At 44.1% G+C, this 27,017-nt stretch overlaps 1 protein-coding gene across 1 annotated transcript in view; it reads left to right on the forward strand.

Annotated features, from left to right (window-relative positions):
• Window positions 1-27,017, forward strand: part of TOPAZ1 (testis and ovary specific TOPAZ 1) — a 2,142,665-nt gene that overhangs the window by 54,914 nt on the left and 2,060,734 nt on the right. Inside the window, exon 2 of the mRNA XM_078663910.1 lies at window positions 2,698-5,173. Within this exon, the coding sequence (XP_078520036.1) occupies window positions 2,698-5,173 (2,476 nt within the window). The remainder of the gene's footprint in view (window positions 1-2,697; window positions 5,174-27,017) is intronic.

Genomic DNA, 27,017 nt, shown 5'->3' on the forward strand with positions numbered 1-27,017 from the left:
GAAAGGCAGTGTTTGTATTTTTCAGAGGTACGCCTACATTGTTACTACTGGAGATGATAGCCTGAGTTGTCTGTTTAAGACCCAAGTGAAAAACCAAAGAAATAAATAAGAAGAACCCAAATAGTTTTTTCTGGAGATAATAATCTTGGTATCGTTGATGTGAGACATAAATGCAAAGCCAAATGAAGAAATAAGAGCCAGTGAGGTAGGAAAGACATTGACTAGAGTGTTAAGTAATTATGGCTCTTCCATTGATTGGCAGCTACAAGATCAACCCTGAGCTTTCCCACAGAGTCCTGTTCCCCTGCATCCAATTTACTGATCTCTTCTGGTCAACATGGTAGATTGCACTATAGCCAATAGTGCCGATTATGGCGGAAAGGGAGTTTATATATATGTAAGAGACAATAGGGAATGAGGTACACTCGGGTCACACCAAGGTCCTTGGACATAAGGAGGAGGAGAAAAAAGTGCTTGGTAGCTCTAGGTCAATTAAGATTTGAACTAGATGAGAAGTGCAACCCGTATGCCACTGTCGTCTTATGTGCGCAGTAGGATATGATGATCAACTGTGTTTAATGCAGCTGATAGGTTTGTAAGTTAACCTTTGCTGAATTATCACGCTAAATGACCCACATTTCATTTAACAAGACTACCAGACCAGGGTAGGTTCTGAGCTCCGCTGTGGCGCAAGCCATCTGCCAGGAAACTCATGTTCTTCCAGATATTTGTATATTTGAAAAGCCGTGGTACAAAAGGGGGTGGTGATGGACGGAGCATCTGAACCAATCAAACACTCACACCCAGTCAACAGATGGGTTTAATCCATCACCGTTCTTTAGCCCACTCTGCCACCCCAGTTCAGACATGGCCATATGCAAATCAGTCTGACCCTGTGCCTCATGGGAACAGTCCAGCCCGAACTGCCAAGCCATGCCTTCCCTGGACCGGAAACAAGCTTCCGAGGACCGGTTTCCTGCATTTCAGCCGTCTTCAGCCCGGCTTGCTTGAATCCAGTGGCAAAGTGAGCAAGGGACTCACGTCTGAGCATACCCTGCCAACTTATGGCAAACAAAGTGGTACTAAAGGGGTGGTGATGGACGGAGCATCTGAACCAATCAAACACTCACACCCAGTCAACAGATCTGGGTTTAATCCATCACCGTTCTTTAGCCCACTCTGCCACCCCAGTTCAGACATGGCCATATGCAAATCAGTCTGACCCTGTGCCTCATGGGAAAAGTCCAGCCCGAACTGCCAAGCCATGCCTTCCCTGGACCCGAAACAAGCCTCCAAAGACCAGTTTCTGGCATTTCAGCCGTCGTCATGGCCATGTCTGAACTGGGGTGGCAGAGTGGGCTAAAGAACGGTGATGGATTAAACCCAGAACTGTTGACTGGATGTGAGTGTTTGATTGGTTCAGATGCTCCGTCCATCACCACCCCCTTTTGTACCACTTTGTTCGGCATGAGTTGGCAGGGTATGCTCAGACGTGAGTCCCTTGCTCACTTTGCCACTGGATTAAAGGAAGCCGGGCTGAAGACTGCTGAAATGCCAGAAACCGGTCCTCTGAAGCTTGTTTCCGGTCCAGAGAAGGCATGGCTTGGCAGTTCGGGTTGGACTGTTCCCATGAGGCACAGGGTCAGACTGATTTGCATATGGCCATGTCTGAACTGGGGTGGCAGAGTGGGCTAAAGAACGGTGATGGATTCAACCCAGATCTGTTGACTGGGTGTGAGTGTCCACCCCCTTTTGTACAACTATATTTGAAAAGCCACCATGTTTTCCATGATCTTCCTCAATGCTGACTAAAATGTTGTTGCTACAGGAACTGGCTGTGTTGGTGGGGATTAAGATTACGTTTTTTTAGAACAGGGAACCAAGTGGTCAAAGCATTAGATCTTAATTAGTGTTTCTTATCCTTGTGAATGGGTAAAGGGGTGTTTCAAGGCGTGAGTTGGCTGTAACAGTCTAAAGGTACTTGTGATAGTAGAAAAACAAGTACTTTGTTTACCAATAAAAGTGGAACTATAAGTGGTTTTAATATTAATGGTACTAGTGTAGAAGTATTGGTGGGAGTAATAATAATAATTTAAGGGGAAAGGTTTACTTGGTTTGTCAGTGGTGGTGGCTTGCTGATTATTTTTTTCTGTTGTGAGAAAAGGGATTTTAGGAATATATCATACATATGCCATCAAATATGTAAAGAGAAGACAGGATTGCCTATAACAGGAGTTTAGTGTGTGAACAGCAACATTTCTAGGTGCATAAACATGTTGATTGAAGGTAACAGAAAAGTTATAATTTTACACCTTGCCATTTGCTGTATAATTCCTCTGCAGACAGTGCTTTGTTCTCTTCTGTTATCATTTCCTGGTTTGACTGTGGGTCATAAAAAGGAATACCACTATATTATTAAATGAATGACAATTTGATTGGCCATTTATTTAAAGCCCCTCAAATGTTCAAATAATAATGGTAAGAAACTGTTTTATTTTTGTAAAAACGTATCCTCTTTGATTCAGTAGCACGGAAGTGGAGCATGGCTTTCTTTTTGGGTTGAGCGTCTCTTAGTGCTAACCACCAGAGACAAAAATGAATTTTACTTGTCCGGTTGAGATGTCTAAATGTAATGTTTTGATGAGCCTTGACAACAATTGTTTAAAATATTTTTGTAATATGTTTCACTGTAAATAGGAAGAGGAGAAGCTCAAGGTGTGAAAATCACGAGTACACAAGTGACCACGGAGGATAGCCCAGTTCTGACTTCCTTGAATCCATTGAACGACTGCACTTTAAAAACCGGGATAACTGCCTCCAATACTTCTGGTAAGAAAGATGCACCTCCTGCATGCAAAAGGGCATCATTTGGAAATGTGCCAAGGTTGAAATCTGGGATAGCCATTAGGAGACCAGGATGTACAGACAGCAGTCGTTCAAACTATCCTGATCAAGGAACAGTGGAAAATAAACAAACCGACTTGTCGCTGATAGAATGCAGCAATGGACAAAACATGGAACTTTCAAAATGCTTTAATCGCGTTCAGTTTCCAGAACAAGATATGCCCCTTGCGACATCACAGAACAGTTTATCAATTGCTTCAATAAGTTCAGTTGATGTAAACAGCAATGTCTGTAATGCTGCTGTTGATTTTTATCAAGTTACAGAAGAATTTGTTGGGCAACGAAAATCCAAAGATGTATTGATTCCATGTTCTGCAAGCAGTGATGCAAATGGCAACCATTTAGTGGCTGGAACAGAGGAATCATCCTCTGTGTTAGTTGAAAGAGATGAACAGGTAGTCAGCTTAGCATGTCAGGATGTACTTTCATCTGATCGATATCACCCACACAAAGTACTGGCGAAAACAGATAAGACTACTGGTATAAAGAGGAAACGAGCCAACAAAGATGCAGAAAATGTTTCCATAGCAACACTTATAGGAAATGAAAAACGATTGGCAACAGAATTTAAAAATCAAATGAAGAAAGGAAGGGAAGATAAAGTTGCTCCCACTGCTGATATTGGCAACCTAGAGACTCTAGTTGGAGATCTAAACAAGAATGGCTTGTTTCCAGATTCATTTCAGCTTAACAATGATTTCAGTCCTGAAAATTATACTGATAAAAAAGAAACCTGTCCCAACAAAGAATTTAGTGATCTAGACAATGTGGATGATCTCCTGGAGGAGGCAATATCACTACTTTCCTTTGAAAATGGAAACTATGTGGTTGATACTGAATGCAAAAATGGAGAGACTGATGAACATTTTGCTTTTGATCATTCAGAAATTGTAAATAACTCTGAAGCTTTTCCTATTGATAAACAAATAGAAAGTGCAACATTGAATAAGAGCTTGCAGGTTGAGGAAGCTCATTTATTTAGTTGCCAGAGAGCAGTGCCGATGGTTGGGAAGCATGTGTGGAAATTCAGGTCCTGTGCTAGAACTTATCCATGGCCCTTCTCTGAAGACTTTCGGTCAAGCTTCAAAACAAATACTGCTTTGGCTGCTGAATATGAGGAACCTGCTCATGTAGAAATCATAAAAGATGTCAATTTAGTGAAGGAGATTGGAGAAGATATCCCACAATTAGTTGCAGGAGAGCACCAAGAATCTGCTTGTAAAAAAAAGAAACTGGATCTAAGTTTAGAAAGTGCAAGCTGTGCTAGAGACCCAAATCCTGTTGCTGACATGGATGATATACATAACTGTTTATCAACTCCTTTGCTAACTGATTCTACTATAGCACCAAAAACTTGTTCCAGCTTACCAGCAGATGCACTAATGTTACAAACACAAAAAGATGAGACATTGAGCAATGGAAATGATTCCCTTCAAATAGATGTTGCATTAAAAAACTGTATAGATCTAATTGTGGAAGGAAAAATAGTTGAAGACAACACTGCATCTGTTTTTACACCTGTGGCAGATCAAGCACCTGACAACCTAATGAACGCAGGAAATGAAAGACATTTAGGGTGTTCATCACAGCAGGCTGAAAGCTTCCCAGAAACTTTATCAAATACAGAATCTTCATACAAAGAAATTATTTCTCTGAAGAGTGGGACTGTGAGAGGCAAAGAGAATGTGGGTAGTTTAATTACTAGTTCTGATCTCAAATTAGATCACTTTAGTGCATGTGTTCATGAAGATTTGCAACAGAAACCTGTTCATATTATGTGCAGTAAAGATCTCCAAACAACTACCTCACAACACTTTTCAGACGAATGCTCAGCACCAACAGAAGACATTGCCTCAAACAAGAGCAGTTTACTTGAGAGTACTTCACTTAAACAATGTAATCCGCCTGCTTCTGAGAACACTGATGTAACTTTTGAATCCCCAAATTTGGAGGACAGCCGCATAAGGGATTCATTGAATGATGATTATTTGTGGGAATTCTCTACCCGATCCCAGAACTTGAAGAATGCACAAAATGAAATGCGTCCGACAAATGAGGTCGCAGTTGTTGAAGATGATGTTCTGTTATTAGATGTTATTCAAGATGATCCTGAGCTGTTTGGGGGTTCCACTGAAGAAGAGTCTAAATCTGAACTCAAAAGTGCCCGGGTACAACAGGAACTCTTCAAAGATATATCCACTGGAAACCAACCTTTCATACCTTTAGTATCCAAGTTTTCGGATGACTTATCAAGCAAAAGCAATGAAAGGTATGCACTTTTTACTATTTTACCAAAACGGTTGACTGTGGCATTTACTATTTTGCAATGTCGGGGTGAGATTGGGTGGTCGCTGTTTTTTCATCTCTTAGCCTACAGCTCTTAGAATAATGCACATACATTTTCAGACTTTATTTAATATGAGGCAAAGGCACAGGGCTCTATGTAGAATGTTCATATTGAAGCCTGTAATACTTATTGAATATTCTAGGTAGTAATTTAATTTGCAGTTGTTGCCGAGGTAAGAGGAAACGGCACAAATCTTTAATTGCCTCCCTTCTTGCATCATCCATTGTCCAAATACTGCCCTTTAACAGGTGCATAGGGCACTTTGCTCCATCCTTAAAGTTTGCCATACAAAAAAAGTGTCTCCATTGAATTCATTTTGACATCCATCACAGTTGAAGAGGTCTCCCTGATGATTATTCTGGACTCCAGTTTGTTCATTTGAGTATTCACTCCAGTTACAAGTTGTACTGTTATGCAGCCCAGTGCTGTGATCATCTTCCTTTAGCTTCTCAAGAGTTCACCTACTGAGGCATTGTCAATCTCCATCTTCAATTTCTCAAATGTTAGCTTCCGTTGGTGATTTATTGGTAAGCTGGGGGGTGTAGGCCTTCTTCTATCACGTGGATTGATGCCCCAGCATGCTCATTCGTGTGATTCCACTTTGTGTCTTTACTTTATGGGTGCAAAACACTTGACGCACATTGCTTCCTCTGGCATTCATAGCCTCACACAGACTCCTCATCCCATTGCCCCGGTTCGAAGAAATTCGGGCACCTCTGCTAAAGCCTTTCTACTTCTAGAGTGAAGGCGCCTCCACTCCCATAGATACTGCCGGATGTCACCGCAAAGATTGAGTCAGTGCTTTTTGAAAACATCGGGCACCATCTTTTACTCTGGTATGAGAGGGGAGAACGTCTCATGTTTTTGCACATCAAGGCCATTGGAGAAAGCAGTAAAAAGACAGTATCCACTGTTTCACTATAGTTTAGGATCCACACCACTACTCCAAATTCTCTGCTGACCCCAGCAAACAAAAAAATTAATGGCCAATCTCGCTGCTTTCATTTCGAAGGTACTGGAAAGGTTCCTCAACAAGCAACTCATGACACAACTGCTACTCAACGCCTTCCAAGCAGGCTTATGTAGCAATCATGGCACCAAATCCGCCCTGATGGCAGCCACGGATATCATCCGAGCAGCTCTGATCCTCCTTGACCTCTCGGCATCCTTCAACATGTATCAAACCACACTCTGATCAAAAGACTCCACCACATCGGCATCCAAGGGGACATGCTTAGATGGGTCACCTTCTTCCACACCGGAAGAACTCGGAGAATCCACCGCCCCTCTTTAACCTATGAACCCAAGGAGATCACCCGTGGTGTCCCCCAGGGCTCATTCCTCTGCCCCCGCTCTTCAACACACATTATGACCCTGCTGGCCAACTTCGTCAGATCCCTTGGCCTCAACATAATTTCCTATGCAGGCGACACTCAACTCATTCTCTCACTCATCGACGACCCCACCACCATAGCCAACTTTCTCAGATGCATGACAAGCGTCGCTGACCGGATGAACTGCCTGCAGCTAAACACAGACAAGACGGATGTACTGATCTTCAGCAGCAACACATGGAACGACTTCTGGTGGTCATGAGTCCTACGACCTGCACATCCTCCCTCCGACCACTCCAGAAACCTCTGAATCAACATTGACCGCAAGCTCACCATGATATCACAGATCAACACTGCCCCCTCTGCCTGCTTCCTCTCTCTTCACGTAGAACATAAGATCTTCAAGTGGCTGCCCCTACACACGAGACTCACTGTGTCACAGGCCCTCATCACAAGCCGACTAAACTGCGGTAACGTCTTCTATGTAGGAATCACCGCACACCTCCTACACAGACTTCAGAACAGGAACGCGGCAGCCAGACTCATCCTCTGCCTTTCCCGATGAACCCACATCACACCCCACCTTAGGCAACTCCTCTGGCTCCCCATACAGAAGATGCCAAATGAAACTGCTGACGCACGCACACAAAGCGCTACATAACAAAGCACCCGCCTACATAAACCACTGCCTGAACTTCCACCAAGCGTCGAAGACTACGCTCCGCCTCCCTGTCACTTGCCCATACTCCCCGAATCTAAAGGAGCTGAAGTGGAGGACACTTCTTCTCCCACATTGCAGCAAAGACCTGGAACAGCCCTTCCCATGGACCATCACCTCATTTACGGAATTATGAATGGCGCTCACGACCTAGCTGTTCGAAAAAGCCTTGGAGACCTGCAAGTGCCTGGATAGCCTACTGGGTGTTTTGCCGTGCTTTATAAATCTTGATTGATTCATTGAGACTATTCCTGTCGTGTAAGCAAAGTGTTCTGTTCCACCTCAACAGCATGACTGCAATATTCTCAGAAACTAAACAAAGAGGCATGCACTCTTGGCAACTGTCTTTTGTCCATCTATTTTTCTGAATGTGAGTTGCCTAATGTCTGGTAGCAATCTGTGGTTCACCTAGCAGGTTCCTCAAGCATGCACTTTCAAATTCTAGGAGCCTCCAGGGGGAATATCGGGGTTTAAACAGGTCGCCCCCCACTCTATACCATCTCAACACCAACAGACCTGCCGCTATATACTGTGGAGTTAGTAGTCTCCCATGTACTATAACTATCTATTCAACAGTTGGCACATATCTAAACCTAACTGTATCAATGTGCTCGTTGAGGTCACAGATTTAAAGTTAAAAACGTGTGTGTGATATTACTGTGGCAACCAACTACCCTCAAAAACTGCCTTTCCAAGACGGTGTTAGCCTAAAAAAAAGGGGGGAGGGGAGTTGGCAGAGCCTCACGGGAGCAACACCCGGGGAGGAATACACAAACTGGTACTCGCCTGTGTCCTCACGTTCTCATCATCAGCATCTGCCAACTTACAACATAAAGGGGATAAGAACTGTGCAGACAAAAACCATAAATGTGCTCTGTGAAGAAACCCAATGTGGATGGCCAAACTCTGGCAACGAGATCTGGTCCCACCACTGTTTAAAAAGAGCTGAGCTACACTGGCTAAACCAATGTTATTCCATGCTGTGTGCCAACTCTACTAAAAACCAACATGTTTCATTGCCTAGTCATAATTACCGGCAATTTCATCAGGGTTTTGGGTCTGCGCTATCTCTGCACATCTTGATTCTCCATTTATTTTACCAGGTGGCTGCTGTACGCATGCCTACCAATGCCCCCGTAGAAGAATCTGGGTTGTCGGGGACCTGTCGCTTCGTTACAGGTTCTCAAGACTGCCCTCTGTCAGTTCAGTGGCCGTGCAAGGTGGATGGCCTCCGCTCGACCCCCGTCCTCAAGCATGCAGGCAAACTGAGGTCTGTCCCTCATGAATGGGATTTGCCCAACCCTGTGGTCTCATGGTCCTTATTTCTTCTCAGTGTAGTCTTGTTTGCTTCTAGGCACAGTTAGAAGTGTGGGTGTTTTGCATCTTTAATTGGCCGCAGAATGTATGCCAGAATATCAAAGTCACCAATATTAACTTTCAAAATGATTGATTGCTGCATATCGACTACCATTATATCATCAATGCAGGTGTGTGTGTATATGTGTATATGTATATGTGTGTAAATATATATGTTTACATCTTCATTGCATGTAAATATGGGGTTAAGAATAATCTATTTCGGGCCTGGAACTCCTGGTCTTCGAGGCAAGGGGATGCCTTGTAAACTTTACAAAATTTGGAAGCGGTGCGCTGACTATACGGGAATATATCTGTAGCCTCCTCCCCTCTTGATTATAGTGAACATATTTAATGACATTGGCTATGTGGCATATATGTACTCGTAAATCTATTTGATTGTCGATGGCAGCACCTTTTTTGTTATTCAGGACTTATATATTTGTTAAAGGGAAAAAAATGTGGCACAGTTGATTTTTTCCGCTTTCTTTTGGCCTTTTGTGTTTTCAGTTTATATTGCAATGTACTTTTTGTGGAATCAATCCTTTATTGTTGCTGAAAATGTAGACCCGTATTTTTGTTTTCATGTTTATTTTTTTTTGGTGCTCACTGAGGCACCTATATTGTCCTGGCTGTCAACAATAAAATTGTTATGAAATAAAAAGAGTAATCTATTTCTACATATTTTTTCTATGAACCATAATTAATTGATTATAATGTGATAGTCCGCTGGGTCTACAAAATGGTAATTTAAATGCACGGTACAGTAAGAACATCTAGTTACATTCATGCAAAATGGGACAGCCTCACTTACCACTGTCATTAAACACTGTAGTATTTACTCCAACTTCCCCAAATCTTTCTATGCTTAAGAGGGCAGCCTCGAGCCCGATAAATGAGCTCTTCTAATTTTGTGCATCTGACCATTTCTTTCAGCCAGTCTGTGAGTGGGGTAGCAGTTTTGGTTCTCCACTGTTTGGCAATGTCTTGCTTCGCCTCCGCGACACACGCCCACCAGTGTGCATTTCAGGGGATCCACTCACATTCGCCATGAGTCCCAGAAGAGCATTGCATGGTGAGCATTCAATTCGCCTGCCCAGTATTTTTGCCAGGGCGGAAAGATAGCAGGGCAGTGTCCTTTTATAATGGAACAGGTCCGCACAATGCGAAAAAAATGGCCTTTAGTGGAGCAGCAATGTAAACAGGATGAGGAGGGGATTCTGCCTACATGCCACAGTTTTCGGGGTGGTAATTAGGACATGTGTAGGAATTTTAGCAGTACTAGTTTCAGCCTGGTGGAGATGACTGCATCTCGTTGGAGTGGGCATTCTGGCATCCCTCCAATCACTGTTGTCTAGTGGACCCACCAAGGCCTCCCGTTTCACCTTGAGGCTAGCAAACACATCTGCCAAATGAATGTTTGGAGATTTGTATATGTATGCGATCCACTCTGTTATTTAAAGGGCCTAGCACCACTCTTGCATCCAATGGACTGAATTCAGGGGCTCAGTCAGTTGTCTGGTGGGAGACCAAGGCATATCTCAGCTGCTGCAGATATTTATGAAATTGCGTCTTGTGAAGATCCTATTCACATTGGTGCTCTTGAAAAGATTTCATATGGTTATATTATCATATATCCCCCAGTTTGGAAATGCTATTGAGATCTCACTGCCAGAATCCTGATATCTGCTTGCAGTGATTCGCAAGAAGGGCATTTCTAGGGTCAGTTTCCCCCTTAGGCAAACTGCAAGCATTCCTTCCATCACCTTCTGTGTGTTTCATTTTCCCATGCAAATCAATCTAACGGAGCATCTTATTCCAACATTTCATGGTTACGCTAGTCATCTCTGGTGAGGATTGAGGCACTAGTGTACCATATAGTTTATCAAGGAGTTTAATTCCCCCTAGAAGTGCTAGCTCCATAGCAAAAGCTGGATCATCATGCCCTTCAAAGAGCCATTTATAAATATAATGTGTGATATCCAATAATACAGTGGCACGTCTGCAGTTCAAGTTTTTGAGGTTCAGATTGCAGAATAGCTGAATGTTCAGGCAGCCAACAAGATTTGGTCAAAGTTGGTTGTATCATGGCATATAGCGGCTTAAAACGCTGGGCATAATCAGGAATGTAAGTTCGCCCGAACTTTAAAAAACCCAGTAAAGATTGTAGTTTTTTCAGAGTTGTAGGAGCGCGCAACTGTGCACATTTATCCAGGAAGTGAGATGCTAAACCTCGACCTTCATTGTTGAGCTCATAGCCCAGGAACAACACTGTGTACTCTGCAATGTATTGTATTGTATTGTAATTGCATTTATATAGCGCTTACTACCCCATACGAGGCGTCGAAGCGCTTTTTCGGCGGGTAGCACGCTACTCCGGGACCCACAGAGGATTAGTGTTGAATTAGTATAGTGAAACATGCAAGTACATTTTAAGTGGTGGATAAGTTAATCAGTTATTTGGATTTGGAATGATAGCAGAAGGATAGAGTAGGACAAAGGTTCGTATTTATCTATCGCTCGCTTGTTGACGCATGCTATTCAGGGAGCCTATAGAGGATTAGTGGTGAATTAATATGGTGAAATATGAGGTAATTTCAGTGGTGGATATTAGTCTGTTACTTGGAGTGAGAAGGATAGCGGATGGATAAAAGGGGAAGAAAGATTTGCATTCATATAGCACTTGTTACCCCTGATGGGCGTTGAAGCGCTTTTCTGGCGAGTAGCACGCCACTCCGGAACCCATAAAGGATTAGTGTTGAAAATTAGTATAGTATAAATATGAAGTAATTTGAGTAGTAGATATGTTATTCAGTTATTTAGGCAGTATATTAGTATAGTTGAATATGGAATTTGAGAAGTGAAACATGTTAGTCTGTTAATTTTTATTGAAAAAAGGATAGTGGAGGGATAAAAGAGTAAAAGATTTTTTTTTATATATATAATAGTAGTAGGAAGAGACTTTTGGATGAGTAAAAAGGAGTTTTGGAGGGAAGGAGTCAGAGGGGAGAGTTTAGAAATGTTTGTTTTAGGGGTTCGGTGTAGTAAAAAGGTGTCAGATGATGCATGGAGGGGTAGAGCAGGAGAGAGTCTAGAAAAGGTTATTTTGGCGATCATAGTAGTGGTATGGGGTTTGGGATAAATGAGAGAGTGGATGTAGAGGATATATTGATAGATCTATAGGATGCGAGATAGGGTAGTGCATTAGAAGGAGTAGTAGAAAGAAGTTTGAGAGGAGTCTGAAGGTTGGGCTAGAAGATATATTGAGTGAAGTATAGGCTGAGAAATAGGCTAGTGCATTGGAAATGCTAAATTAGAAGAAAGAGATAAGTATATAGATCCATAAGTACATTAAAAATATATAGATACATAAAAAAGTAAGTATATTTAGATTAAATATATTGATAGAGGCACAGGATGAGAGATAGGGTAGTGCATTGGATATGCTTTTTTTCAGGAGAAAAGTAACAGACACACAGATCCAAGTACATGGATGGTACATAGATGTACAATGGAATTATGTACATGTAGACCAAAAATGATTTTTATTTATTGATGATTATTATTATTATTTTTTTTCTTCTCTTAACAACATAATTGTTTTACATGTTTTATAAAGTAATACACAAAGATAGATACATAGCTATAGTGAAAACAAATGCTTATATACAGAGGGATATGCTGTAAATTTCTATTTCCGTATGGTACCTATGTGGGGAAGAGCCAGATCTTGAGTAGTTTTCTGAAGATAAGGTGGTTGTCGGTGGATCTTATGTTGGGGGGTAAAGAGTTCCATAGTTTGGCTGCTTGAACAGAGAAGGATGTGCCACCCATTGTTTTTTTCTTGTATGGTGGGATTTTGAGGCGAGATGCTCCTTTAGAGCGTAGGTTCCTTTGTTGAATGTGTTTGGTGATTTTATTCCTGATGAAGAGTGGTCCTACTCCATGTATTGCTTTGTGGGTAATACAAAGCAGCTTGAACGTGGATCTTCTGGCAACCGGTAACCAATGCAGGGCTTTCAAGGCAGGGGAGATGTGGTCTCGTGGTTTGATATGCAGGAGTAGTCTGGCAGCCGAGTTCTGAATCCGTTGTAGTCTTTTCATGGTCGTTAAAGGTGATCCGTGGTAGAGGCTATTGGCGTAATCGAGTTTGGATAGAACAAGGGAGATGGTAGCTTGGACCTTGTGTGGAAATCCCAAATGAGGGAAAATTCGTCGCAGCGTTTTAATAGTAGCAAAGCTTGATCTTGCTAGTTTATTTACTTGGACATTCATCGACAGCTTGGAGTCCATGGTCATTCCGAGGTTTCTTACTTCCTTCGATACTTTAGGCAGTGATCCCAGTTCATCAGGCCATGCGGCAAGCGGGTTGTAATTTTTCCAATCGCCACACGTGAGTATTTCAGTTTTTGAAGCATTCAATTTGAGATGGCTCCAAGTCATCCACTGATCCACGGCTCTGAGACAGCTGAAAATTGGTGATTTTCCAATGTCTTTGGGGCATTCCAGTTGAAGGAGTATTTGCGTGTCATCTGCATAGTTGTAGCACGTGAGGTGAAATTTATTGATCAGTACTGGTAAATACTTCATGTAGATGTTGAAAAGCATGGGCGAGATGATAGAACCTTGAGGGACCCCTGCTTTTGTGGAGTACGGTTTGGACGAGAAAGGTGGGGTGTGGATGACATTAGTTCTGTTTCGAAGGTAGGACGCGATCCAGTCTAGAGCAGTTCCCTCTATGCCGGCTTCATAAAGTCTTTGTTTCAGAGTGTCATGGTCAACCGTGTCAAAGGCTGCTGAGAGGTCCAAGAGGAGTAGCGCAGCAACCCCGTTGCGGTCAACTGTATTCTTTAGGTCATCCCAGATGGCAAGGAGGGAAGATTCAGTGCCTCTTCCCGGACGGAATCCTGTTTGGAAATCTGAAAGTATGTCATTCTCTTCAATGAATTGGGACATCTGGGCGAACGCTGCTCTTTCTATCAGTTTGCCCAGGAAAGGTCCATTTGTAATGGGTCTGTAGTTTTTGGGGTTCAGCGGGTCCAAGTTTGTTTTCTTCAGTAAAGGGCGTATGTATGACTTTTTGAGTTCTTCTGGAAATATTCCAGTAGTTAAGGAATCGTTGATGATTCTTCTTACTGGAATGGCAGCAGACGTTGATAAAAGAATTGTCTTGAAAGTTTGTGGCGGACAGGGGTCAGAAGGGCTGCCGGCAGGCCTGCTTGCTTTGACCAGGTCCATAAATTCATCGTGTGAGATGTGTTGGAAGGAACGGAGAGGCTTGATTAGAGCATTCTTGGATAGTTGTTTTGAACAAGGGTTAGTGCTGGTGCTTTGTTTCTGTTGTAAGTACGAGTCCAACGTGTCTGCTTTGTCCTTGTAATGATTTGCCAGTTTCTGTGAAATCTTGAGTAACAGGATGAGTTCCTTCTAGGCAATTTGGTTTTCGAAATTCATTGAGTATTTTATAGAATTCTTTATTTGCACATTTAGCGTTTTGAATTCTGTCTGAATAGTACCTTTTTTTAGCTTTTTTGATAGCAGACTTATATAATCTGTTAATTTTTTGTAGGTGAAGTTTGTCTTGTTTGGCGTTTGTTTTGAGCCAGGTACGTTGCAGCTTTCTAATTTGTTGTTTTATGTTTTTTATTTCTATGTTTCTCCAAGGCGCTTTTTTCCTTTTGTTCTGTTGTGTGGTTTTGAGTGGTATCAGGATGTCAAAAGCTTCCTGTAGCCACTCGTATAGATTCTGAACAGAATTTATGGTTTCCAGATTTATACTGGATGTTAGTTGTGTTTCCAAGTGTTCCAAATTGAGTTTGTTCCACGGCCGATAGGTGGATGGATGTAAGGTAGTTTTAGGTGAGTTGCTTAGTGTTGTTTTATGTTGGAAAGCAAGCAAGTGGTGGTCTGACCATGTGACTGGAGTTATAGTTTGAAAGGTAACTAGTTCAGTATTAGCAAAAATGACATCTAGGATATGTCCAGCGATGTGTGTCGGATTGGGGACAATCTGATGCAGGTTCAATGCGTCTAGGCCAGTGATTATTGTTTTCGGATGGGTCATATTGGTTTTATCAAACCAAATGTTAAGGTCACCCAGAATGCACAGGTTGGAGTGTATTGTTATCAGATTTGAAACTGTGTCTAGAAGTGCGTCTGGGAATGTTGCCTTGCTAGGTGGAGGTCTGTAAAGGAGCAGGAAGTTACAGGTGGAAGACGGTGTAGGATTGCATCTTGTTAGAAGAGCCTCACAATTCTTTATGGAGATGTTGTCAATTTTAGTGATATTTATTGTTTGCCTGAATACAACAGCTAGACCACCTCCTTTTTTGGCTATACGATTTTGGGTGATTATTTGATAGCCTAGAGGAATGGCTTCATGCAGGACTGGAGCCATATCCTCTCCCAACCATGATTCGGTTATGAATAGTATGTCTGGTTTTGCATCGGTGAGAAGGTCGTAGATGTGATGCTTGTTTTTAGAGAGGGATCGAGCATTTATTAGTAGACAGTGTAGATAGTGGCCTTTTGTGATAGTGGGACTTTGTTTTGTAGGAGAGTGATCAGTATTGTGTGGGTGTGTAGCAGGTGTGTTTTTAGTGCTGGTATTAGCTGTAATAGGATAGCAATCGTGTAGCTGTTCTGTATCGTGTTCCTCATCCAGAATGCTAAGAAGGCATTTTGATGGGTCTGCATGTGTATGTGTTGGAGATGGTGTTTGAGAATGAGTTGGAGTGCTCTGTTGCTTTTGTGGTGTAACATTGTTGTGCGGTAGACTTGGGGAAGCAAAGTTGTGAGGTGTGGCATGTTGCTTATATTTTTTGCGTATGTTGAAGGTGGAAGGTGTATGAGTCAGGGGAGGTGGTGCAGCATGTGGGTCATGTCGTAATGTTTTAAATTGTCCAATGGATGAGAGGCGGTTAGAAGAGAGGTGCTGTATTGCTGTATCTGTGTTAGGTGTGGTGGAAGAGTGAAAGCTTGGCATTGGAGTTTGTTCCTTTGTGTGGTTTGAAAGGTGGGTATATGTATGTATTTTGTGATGGTAAGTATTATGAGGTGTTGCGCTCTGAAGATCTTGTTGTGCTGGTGTGTGTGATATGTTTCGCTTTTGAGGTGTGGTGAAAAGGGGTGCTGATGTATATGTTTCATGCACCTGATTTGGTTGTGTAGTATTGTTTGTGAGAGGAGGGTGTGACGTAGAGGGGGTGATGTGTTTATGTGTAAAGTGTATGTTGTGTGTAGGAGTGAATGAAGTAGAGGCGAGAGTGTTTATCTTAGCCTGGTTTGTTTCAAGAGTTACAAAGTGAGGTGGTGTGCAGTGTGTGTGTTGTGTGTTAGTGTTATTATGGTAGAAGGGAGAGGAGGGTGTTTGTTGGACAACTGATGGAAGAATCATTATATATTTGTTAGTGATAAAAGGTGGACTGTGTGATTTTGCAAAGTTAAATTTGTAACCGAAGTCCGCAAACATAACAATGATGCGATCAACGCGACACAGATGTGGCCATAATTCGTCGTCTGAGATAAATATCCACATACGAGCATGCATCAGGGTCGAGTCCCTCTAACAGAGAGACAATCCGAGCGGCAAACACGCCTGGGCTGTTTTTGTAGCCCATGGCTAATCTTTTGAACTGTTTTTTTTTGCTGCCTGAAGTGAAAGCTGTCCATTGACTACTAACGGAGGGCAGCTTATGGCTAAAAAAGCCATTGGATATGTCAAGTGTGGTCTTAAACCGTTTTCTCACAAGACTATCCACAAGGTCAGAACTGTGAGTGTTCTGTACCGCACAGGTCCGACAATGAGAGTTCAAGTGCCGGTAATCCAAAACTAGGTGGTACGACCCATCCGGTTTGCTCACAGTAAAAAGAGGATTATTCATGGGTGATGCACGTTTCAATCACACCTTGATAGTTCAATTGTTCAAGGATTTCTGCAAACTAATGGTCAGAATCCTGTGTTTTTCAACAGGAGTAGTATTAGGAAATACTGCTTCCAGTTGGTCAAATTTCTTGGCAAGTCACAAGGGCATATCGTCTTTCTCTTAGGGGCGCTTGCCCATAACCGAATTAATCATGACAGGACTAATCTTTATCCCAGCTGGTGCAACTGGTTGCGGCACAGTACCAGGTGCCCCCTCCTGGATGTGGCGGGAAACGTATTGCACTAAAGCCCTAAGCACCCCATCAACGGATTCATAAAGGACTCTCAAGTCCGCAATGGGGACCGTAAGATAACGTTGGTGAGGAGTGAACCCAACCAATACAGGCCAAGTGGCCCCAGGAATAGACAAGGGACCCAAACGACCTGCACCCACGGCTTGGGGAAGGGCGCCATTAAAACAAACTTGATGCTGCCAAGCTGACATTGGAATCTCCTGTGTCCTTTATGGTGTATATGCATTAGGTACGGCAGTGGGATTGTGTAAACATGAAACGTACCACCGTCCGCATTCACTGCAGGAAAGGTAACCCATGAGTAGAATAGTTCAAACGGGTATGCTGCCTCAGCACACGCCACAAAAAGTACCGCCATGCCTTCCAAGGGAACGCCAAATGCCTGCAAATAATTGCGGACGGGCACCCGACTTTGCGGGGTGATGTCAACATCACCCATGAGGACACAGAAGCGAATCAACATTCTTTAAATTTGTAGCACAAACGGGCAGTAATCCAAAGTATGAACCTTTTTGAAATCTCAAGCTTGAATGAACCTATAATCTAGTCGTATAGGTAGGTTAAACCATCGCTGCTGTCAACTGGAAATAGGAGTGAGGGTGTCGTGGACTGTTATAAGCACTACCCGATAGTCTCAATATAAGACCAAAACGTTAGGTGCGCCATGTTGCGGAGTTTCTGCTAATACACAGAACTGTGTACAGAGACCCAGGACCTCAGTGAATTGTGGTGTACCAAAAAAACTCACCTCAGTAACCTGAACCCCTAACCGACTAACATCAGTGTCTCATTAGTTCTCCGTCCTATAGAGAAGCTACCAATGATTAGACAATCCAGAACATGCAACTTAGGGTGCTCTCAGGAATGGTGGGAATTAAGAACACACTTTTGTTTTTATTCTCAGACCAGTCCACAACGTGAGTAATTAGAGACACAGAAACGTTTAAAATGTTTATTTTACCGACGTGCTCTAAGATGCAGTATTTTTGCTAACATAAGCAGGCATATGATTAAAAATAATACGATCAGCATTGTTACAATTCCATAAAACACAAAAGGAGAAATCATATTATAATGATAGTGGAAACCAGTCCTATAGTGCATTGTGTACCACCCTTCCCTGCTAGGAACTAAGTTTTATAATAATAGAAGGTCTTTTAGGCTTGAATGGGGAACCCTATACCTGTCAAGACTCCAGGCACGATAGCAAGCATTAGAGTAGTTCACAAAAAACCTCAGCGATCTCTTAAGAAAGCCTCCAAATACCCACATTGGAGAAGACAACACCGAGTGACTATTCTGTTTATGCAGCACTGCTTTCAGCACCTCAGAGAGCGTGAACTTCAACATGGCCGCAGAGGAAGCCCACAAACTGCGCAGAGTGACAGTTCTAGTCTTTTTGGGCTCGCGAGCGGCAGAGGTAATGAAGCGCACGTTCGTTCAGAGATCTGCGCACTTCAACTGACTTCTTCACCGGAGACGCAGCGCAGCTCTCGCGTGAAGCCTTTTCCTGAAGTTCCTGTCAGCGCTTCCTGTTCTTTGGCTTAGATATCACTCGCATGCGCAACGAGGGATTCTGGCAAGTGACTTTTGAGAGAGACTTGTGCATAAGCACCGTTTTTTCGAATTTCTTCAGTTTAAATTCAAGTTTTGCCATTCAAATGACTCAGAGTAGAGTAGTCCTCATTAGAGGGGCAGAGTAGCATTTTAGGTTTAGGAGCCTTAGCTTACTAATAATGAGGGTAGGTTTACCCAAGGATTATAGCGTTCAAGTTTCCAGTATAAAATACAACAAGGGACTAAATAAAAACCCAGGTAATTCCCCCAAAAAACTATTCAAAGGTTATCACGTGAGTAAACAGAAGGAACAGTGTTCTAATTGTGTTATATGTGCAGGAGCTGTGAAGAACATACAACAGCTACCTACAAGAGAGAAGCATAGTCCAGGTTTCCTTGGGGTAAGAGATTTTTGCATAATTATAACTGTCAATACCTATCATATGTTATAGAGCTGTTGAATGCATAAGTTACTCTTCCAGGGGTTGGCGTATCCAGTTAGAAGTTATACCAGAGAAGCACCACCCACCTACCTGCGACTGTTTTCTCTCTTTCTCTTCCACTTCCCCTTTCCCCGTTGCTTTAGGGGTTACCAATAGTTTTTCTGTTGGTGATTTCTGAGGTAGTGGGGCGTTGGGACCATCGTCGACTCCAGTGGATTCCTGAGCCTTCTGACAGATTGAAGTGCCCACTTTCCACTCGAGTCGTCATGGCTGAGGGATTTGATTTAAAGTCTTTGGCCGGAATCTTAGAAGGGTTACAAACTCAGCTTACACGCTCAGCAGAAGAGAATAGGATCCTTAGGGATGAGGTTAAAAGGTCCCAACAAGAAACTCGTCATGTTCAGCGGAAATTGGAGGAACTTGTAGCGGGAACAACTCCCTTACCTAGTTTCAATTCCTCACACAATTCAGGTTCAGAGGTAGCCACTCAAGTAATTCATTCGGTGGCTCCAATTGTTCCTTTAGCTAACCCTGAACGCTTTACTGGGGATCCTCATAAGGCCCAAATTTTCCTCACACAGTGTTCCTTACATTTTTTGTGCAGATCAGTAGTGTTCAAAGAGGACCAAGCAAAGGTCGCATTCATGTTGTCTCATTTGAGCGGAGACGCCGCTGCCTGGTCCATGCCTCTGGTTGCTCGTAATGACGCAGCATTGTATGATTTTGACCGTTTCAAAAAAGAATTCTTAAGAATATTCGATAGAAGAACTGCTAACCAAGCGACAGACAACGAACTCTTAGATCTCAAACAAGGCAATCGAGAATTGGTAGCGTACATAGCCCAGTTTAACAAATTGATCGTCGAAACGGACTGGCCTGACAGTAAACGTTCGGCGATATTCTATCGAGGTCTTAAGGACGAAATAAAAGATGCCTTAGCTCAGATTCCTAAACGACCTCAAGAAATATCAGAACTGATAGATTTAGTCCTTCAAATTGAACACAGATTGTTTGAAAGAAGGTCCGAAAAGAAGCGAGACTACAAGCCATTTGTGCCACGCCTGGACCGTATTAAATCTGAACATTCTAAAACCGACCTGGGTTCTGGAGAAGAACCTATGCAAATAGGTTCCATTCGGGGACCCCTCACTCAGGAAGAAAAGGACAAGACGGGCGAATCAGTTATGTTTGTATTGTGGTACGTCAGGGCATTTTGTGAGGGAATGTCCGAAGAAGCCAAAAAATAACCAAGGGTTAAAAGACAGATCCCATCAGTAAAGGGAGTTGCCCTGGTGGGATGTTCTGAACAGTCAACTCACGAACACCAGCAATTGATAAACACCTTACAGTCAGCAGCTCCTCATCTCACAGTGTCCTTCACAGTCAAATTTGGGCTACAGAAGTTGAAGGAAGTCTCGGTTATGATTGATTCTGGGGCTACCGGAAACTTCTGCGACCAGAGATACGCACAAGAGATGGGAATCAAGGCGGTTAAGAAGAAAAACCATGAAGTGGTAAAGGCAGTCGACGGTACTAATTTAACCTCAGGTCCTATTGTGGAAGAAACAGAAACCTTACATTTAGAAGGATTACAGGGTCATCGAGAGACTATCAGATTTAACCTTATCGATGCGCCCCAGTTTCAACTAATTTTGGGTCTGCCGTGGTTGACTGTACATAACCCGACTATTGATTGGGAGAGAAGAACGGTCAAGATGAACTCAGAATATTGTCAGAAGAATTGTCTTGCAAAAAACATGGAGAAAAGTGAAGGATCGCCGGCCACCGAGTTGGCTCAACTATCGGTTCACGTTTGCACAGTCAGTACTGAAGAAATACCCCAGGAATATCAAGAGTTAGCAAGTGTGTTTGACAAAAGGAATGCCGAAAAACTACCACCACACAGGAGCTACGACTGTAAAATTGAGTTGGAAGCCGGTGCCAACTTACCCTGTAGCCGGGTTTATGCACTCACAGAAAAGGAGAATAATTATCTCAAGGAATACTTGGAAGAATATACTAAAATGGGATTCATAAGGCCATCTCAATCGCCTGTTTCCTCTCCTCTTTTCTTCCGGCCAAAAAAGGATGGAACTCTCCGCACGTGCATAGACTATAGAGCCCTGAACCAAGTCACTGTGAAAAACCGATATCCCTTACCCCTCATCAATCAACTTTTGGACCAAGTCAAAGGAGCCAAAATTTTCACAAAGCTTGATCTACGGGGAGCCTACCATTTGGTGAGGGTTGCCGAAGGTGATGAATGGAAGACAGCCTTCCGGACCAAGTATGGATTATTCGAGTATCAAGTAATGCCATATGGGTTGAGCAATGCCCCAGCTGCCTTTCAAAACTTCGTAAACGATGTTCTACGGGAGTTCCTGGATCGAGTGGCTGTAGTATATATTGACGATATATTGATTTTTTCCAACAATATGGAGGATCACGTCCGGCATGTGCGAGCAATTCTTCAGAAGCTGTTAGATAACCATTTATATGTGAAATTGGAAAAGTGTTCATTTCATGCTGAGAAGGTGGAGTTTTTGGGATTCATGTTGTCTGCAGCTGGAGTCGAGATGGACAATTCAAAAGTTCGGACCATTCAGGAATGGTCATCACCAAGGAGTGTGAAAGAAATTCAAAGTTTTATTGGCTTTGCCAATTTTTACCGGAGATTCATTCCTAATTTCTCGTCTAAAGTCGCTCCCATCACCCATCTGCTGAAGAAGGGGCAGAAATTTGAATGGACTGCAAATGCAGAACAAGCCTTTCAAGATTTGAAGACTGCGTTCACTAGCGCTCCCATTTTGATGCACCCCGACCCTGAACAAGCATTTTTTGTAGAGACAGATGCGTCAGACTTTGCAACTGGCGGAATATTATCGCAGAGAAACAAAACTACAGGACAACTACATCCGGTTGCTTACCGTTCCAGGAAGCTGTCTGATACTGAGCGTAATTATTCCATCGCAGACAAGGAATTGTTGGCTGTCAAAGAGGCATTCCAAGATTGGCGACATTATCTACTGGGGGCCAAACACACCGTCACAGTATTTACAGATCATCGAAATCTTCAATTTCTTAAGTCTGCGAAAACTCTCTCGCCGCGTCAGTTGAGATGGTCCCTGTATTTCTCTGAATTTGACTTTGTGATCACTTACAAACCTGGTGCTAAAAATGGAAAAGCCGATGCCCTGTCACGAATGAATCCTGACGTCGAAGAAAGAGTTTCAGTAGAGGAACCAATAGTTCCGTTGAAACAAATCATTGGAGCCATGCACTTGAAAGAGTTTAATGAACAAATTCAGCAAGCGTGCTCAAAGAATGATCTTCGCAAATGGGTAGAATCAGATGCGAAAAGAACTCTCGTAAATGGACTTCCTTATCATGAGGGCAAGTTATATCTTCCCACCAGAGAACTTCAAGAAGATGCCATGAAAGGTTGCCACGATGATCGGTTGGCTGGTCATAAAGGAGTAAGGAAAACAGAGGATCTGGTCAGGCGGCACTTTTGGTGGCCAGGATTGGCAGCTCAAGTAAGACAATATGTTTCGACCTGTGAGATTTGCATTAAGGGGAAACCAAGTCGACAGTCCCCACAGGGACTGCTGCAACCTTTGCCAAATGCACCATACCCATGGCACACAGTGACACTTGATCTAATTGTAGATCTGCCTCCTAGTCAAGGTCACACAGTGATTTTAGTGGTGGTGGACTCGTTTTCCAAAATGGGTCACTTCATTCCTTTCAAGGCGGTACCCACAGCTTTTCAATTGGTGCAGACCTTTAATCAGCACATAATTCGGGCACACGGGGTTCCACAGGTAATCATATCAGACAGAGGCTCACAGTTCGTGTCTAAATTTTGGAAGGCCTTTATGCATAACCTAGGCATAGATACACGTTATTCAACCAGTTATCATCCTGAAACAGATGGTCAGACTGAGAGGCTGAATCAAGATTTGGAGCAATATTTGCGCCTCTATCTGTTGGAACAGGATGTTGAATGGTCTGAATTACTGTGGACCGCAGAATTCGCATATAATAATGCAATCCATGACTCCACAGGGTTTACTCCATTTTATCTGAATACAGGCAGACATCCGACAATCACACTAGGAAAACAGGATGAAGAGGTCCCAGCCATTACTTGTGTGATGAAAGAACTACAGGGTTCATACAAAAGAGCGTTGAGGAACTTAACAAGGGCTAAACAATCTTATAAGAAACAGGCGGATAAAAGAAGAAGACAGGGTTCTCAGTTTGGAGTAGGTGAACAAGTATGGCTATCCACAAAACACTTAAGATTAAAGGGTAATCGGAAGTTTCAGCCGAGATTCATAGGACCATTCAAAATCGTAAAAATCCTAAACCCCGTAGTGGTTAAATTACAACTACCCAAATCATTGAAAGTTCATCCTACTTTCCACATTTCCCTTCTAAAGAAGAACCCAGACCAGGCCAGATTAAAAAACACACCACCATCTATCATGGTTGAGTCCAATGAAGAATACGAGATTAGCAGAATCTTAGATTCTAAATTCACCAAGAATAAACTATTTTATTTGATAGAATGGAAAGGTTATGGGCCCGAGGAGCGGTCATGGGAACCATCTGTCAATGTGCATGCCCCCCGACTAGTTAAGGCATTTCATAGGACCTTCCCCAACAAACCAACTCTGGGGGAATCTTCCTTGAAGGGGGGTACTGTCAAGACTCCAGGCACGATAGCAAGCATTAGAGTAGTTCACAAAAAACCTCAGCGATCTCTTAAGAAAGCCTCCAAATACCCACATTGGAGAAGACAACACCGAGTGACTATTCTGTTTATGCAGCACTGCTTTCAGCACCTCAGAGAGCGTGAACTTCAACATGGCCGCAGAGGAAGCCCACAAACTGCGCAGAGTGACAGTTCTAGTCTTTTTGGGCTCGCGAGCGGCAGAGGTAATGAAGCGCACGTTCGTTCAGAGATCTGCGCACTTCAACTGACTTCTTCACCGGAGACGCAGCGCAGCTCTCGCGTGAAGCCTTTTCCTGAAGTTCCTGTCAGCGCTTCCTGTTCTTTGGCTTAGATATCACTCACATGCGCAACGAGGGATTCTGGCAAGTGACTTTTGAGAGAGACTTGTGCATAAGCACCGTTTTTTCGAATTTCTTCAGTTTAAATTCAAGTTTTGCCATTCAAATGACTCAGAGTAGAGTAGTCCTCATTAGAGGGGCAGAGTAGCATTTTAGGTTTAGGAGCCTTAGCTTACTAATAGTGAGGGTAGGTTTACCCAAGGATTATAGCGTTCAAGTTTCCAGTATAAAATACAACAAGGGACTAAATAAAAACCCAGGTAATTCCCCCAAAAAACTATTCAAAGGTTATCACGTGAGTAAACAGAAGGAACAGTGTTCTAATTGTGTTATATGTGCAGGAGCTGTGAAGAACATACAACAGCTACCTACAAGAGAGAAGCATAGTCCAGGTTTCCTTGGGGTAAGAGATTTTTGCATAATTATAACTGTCAATACCTATCATATGTTATAGAGCTGTTGAATGCATAAGTTACTCTTCCAGGGGTTGGCGTATCCAGTTAGAAGTTATACCAGAGAAGCACCACCCACCTACCTGCGACTGTTTTCTCTCTTTCTCTTCCACTTCCCCTTTCCTTTAGGGGTTACCAATAGTTTTTCTGTTGGTGATTCCTGAGGTAGTGGGGCGTTGGGACCATCGTCGACTCCAGTGGATTCCTGAGCCTTCTGACAATACCTCCAAGATCAGTAGAAGTGAATCACATCACAGGATCAGCAAAGCTCTCTCTCTCTCTCTCTCTCTCTCTGGAAAAGGATTTTCTCTAAGTGCCCTAATCAATCAATCAATAAATTTGTAGAGCGCGCTACTAACCCGTTAGGGTCTCAAGGCGCTGGGGGTGGGGGGTTGCTGCTACTGCTCGAAGAGCCAGGTCTTGAGGTGTTTCCTGAAGCTGAGGTGGTTCTGGTTCAGTCGTAGGTGTGTGGGGAGGGCGTTCCAGGTCTTAGCTGCAAGGCAGGAGAATGATCTTCCTCCGGTGGTGGCTCTACGGACCCGTGGGATAGTGGCGAGCGCGAGGTTGGTGGAGCGGAGCTGGCGGTTGGGGGTATAGAACGTGAGTCGGCTGTTGAGGTATTCCGGGCCTCTGTTGTGGAGTGCTTTGTGTGCGTGGGTGAGCATTCTGAAGGTGATCTTTTTGCTGACGGGGAGCCAGTGAAGATTCTTCAGGTGGGTTGAGATGTGGCTGTGGCGAGGGATGTTGAGGATGAGTCGTGCGGAGGCGTTTTGTATGCGCTGGAGACGGTTCTGGAGTTTGGCGGTTGTTCCGGCGTAGAAGGTGTTCCCGTAGTCCAGTCGGCTGGTGACGAGGGCTTGTGTGACCATTTTTCTGGTTTCGGTGGGGATCCAGCGGAAGATATTCCGGAGCATGCGCAGGGTGTGGAAGCATGAGGATGATATGGCGTTGACTTGTTTGGTCATGGTGAGCGAGGAGTCCAGGGTGCAACCCAGGTTGCATGCGTGGTCCGTGGGTGTCGTTGCGGCGCCCAACGCCGGGGGCCACCAGGAATTGTCCCATGCCCAGGGTTTTTTTTTTTTTCTGAGGATGAGGACTTAAGTCTTGTCCAAGTTGAGTTTGAGGCGGCTGAGCTTCATCCAGTCCGCTACCTCTTTCCTTCCTTCCTGGAAGTTGGATTTGGCTGTGGCTGGGTCCTTGGTGAGGGAGAATATCAGCTGGGTATCGTCGGCGTAGGAGACAATGTTGATGTTGTGCTTGCGTGCGACGGAGGCGAGGGGGCTCATGTAGATATTAAAGAGTGTTGGGCTGAGTGAGGATCCTTGGGGTACGCCGCAGATGATTTCGGTCGCTGGGGAGCGGAAAGGGGGGAGGCACACTCTCTGGGTTCTGCCGGTGAGGAATGAGTTGATCCATTCCAGGGCTTCCCCTGGATTCCTGCGTTGTGGAGGCGGTGTATTAGGGTGCGGTGGCATACGGTGTCAAAGGCTGCTGAGAGGTCCAGGAGGATGAGGGCTGCTGTTTCTCCGTCGTCCATCATGGTTCTGATGTCGTCTGTGGCTGCGATGAGGGCGGTCTCGGTGCTGTGGTTTGCTCTAAATCCGGATTGGGAGGGGTCGAGTCCTCGAGGAATGCGGTCAGCTGTATGTTGACGGTCTTCTCCATGACTTTAGCCAGGAAGGGGAGAAGAGAGATGGGCCGGAAGTTCTTGAGGTCCCTGGGGTCTGAGGAGGGTTTTTTCAGGAGGGCGTTGATCTCTGCGTGCTTCCAGCTCTCCGGGTAGGTGGCTGACGTGAAGCAGCTGTTTATAATGTTCCGCAGGTGGGGTGCGATGATGGTGTCGGCCTTGTTGAAGATGTGGTGGGGGCACGGGTCGGAGGGGGTGCTGGAGTGGATCGTGTTAATGACGTGGATGGTGTTTTCACTGCTGATCGGGGTCCAGGCGTTGACGGTGTTGGTGGAGGTCGTAGGGCAGGAGTCCGGTGGTGGGGGTTGGGGTCCGAAGCTGTCGTGTATGTCTGCAATCTTGCGGTGGAAGAACCTGGCAAGGGAGTTGCGGAGGTCTTGCGAAGGGGTGATGTTGTTGTTGCTGGCGTTCGGGTTCGAGAACTCTTTGACGATGCTGAAGAGTTCTTTGCTGTTGTGGGCGTTGTTGTCTAGTCGTTCCTTGAGCGATGTCCTCTTGGTGTTCCGGTCAGCTGATGGTATTCGCGGGTGGCAGATTTGTGGGCTGTCATGTTCTTCGTTGTCTGTTCTTTGCGCCAGTTCTTTTCGAGAGTTCGGAAGGCTTTCTTTGCGGCTTTGTGGGTTTCCGTGAACCATGAGGGTTTTCTGGTGGTGGTCTTGCTCTGGGTGTTCTTGAGTGGGGCGAGGTCGTCGGCGCAGTTGGTGATCCAGTGTGCGAGGTTGAGGGCTGCGATGTCGGTGTCGGGAATGTTGGTGTTGGCAGGTGGGTTCTGCCTCAGTGATGTGGTAAGCTGGTCCGTGGTGATGTTGCTCCAGCATCTGCGGGGGATCCGATGCGTGTGGTGGTGAGATGTGGTCCTCTTGAATGTGAAGTGTACGCAGCTGTGGTCGGTCCAGTGTAGTCCTGTGGTGTGGTTGAAGGCGATGTGGTCGCTGGCTGAGAAGATGGCATCGAGGGTGTGC

Source organism: Lissotriton helveticus, chromosome 10, assembly GCF_964261635.1.
Source record: "Lissotriton helveticus chromosome 10, aLisHel1.1, whole genome shotgun sequence".
Taxonomy (NCBI): Eukaryota; Metazoa; Chordata; class Amphibia; order Caudata; family Salamandridae; genus Lissotriton; species Lissotriton helveticus.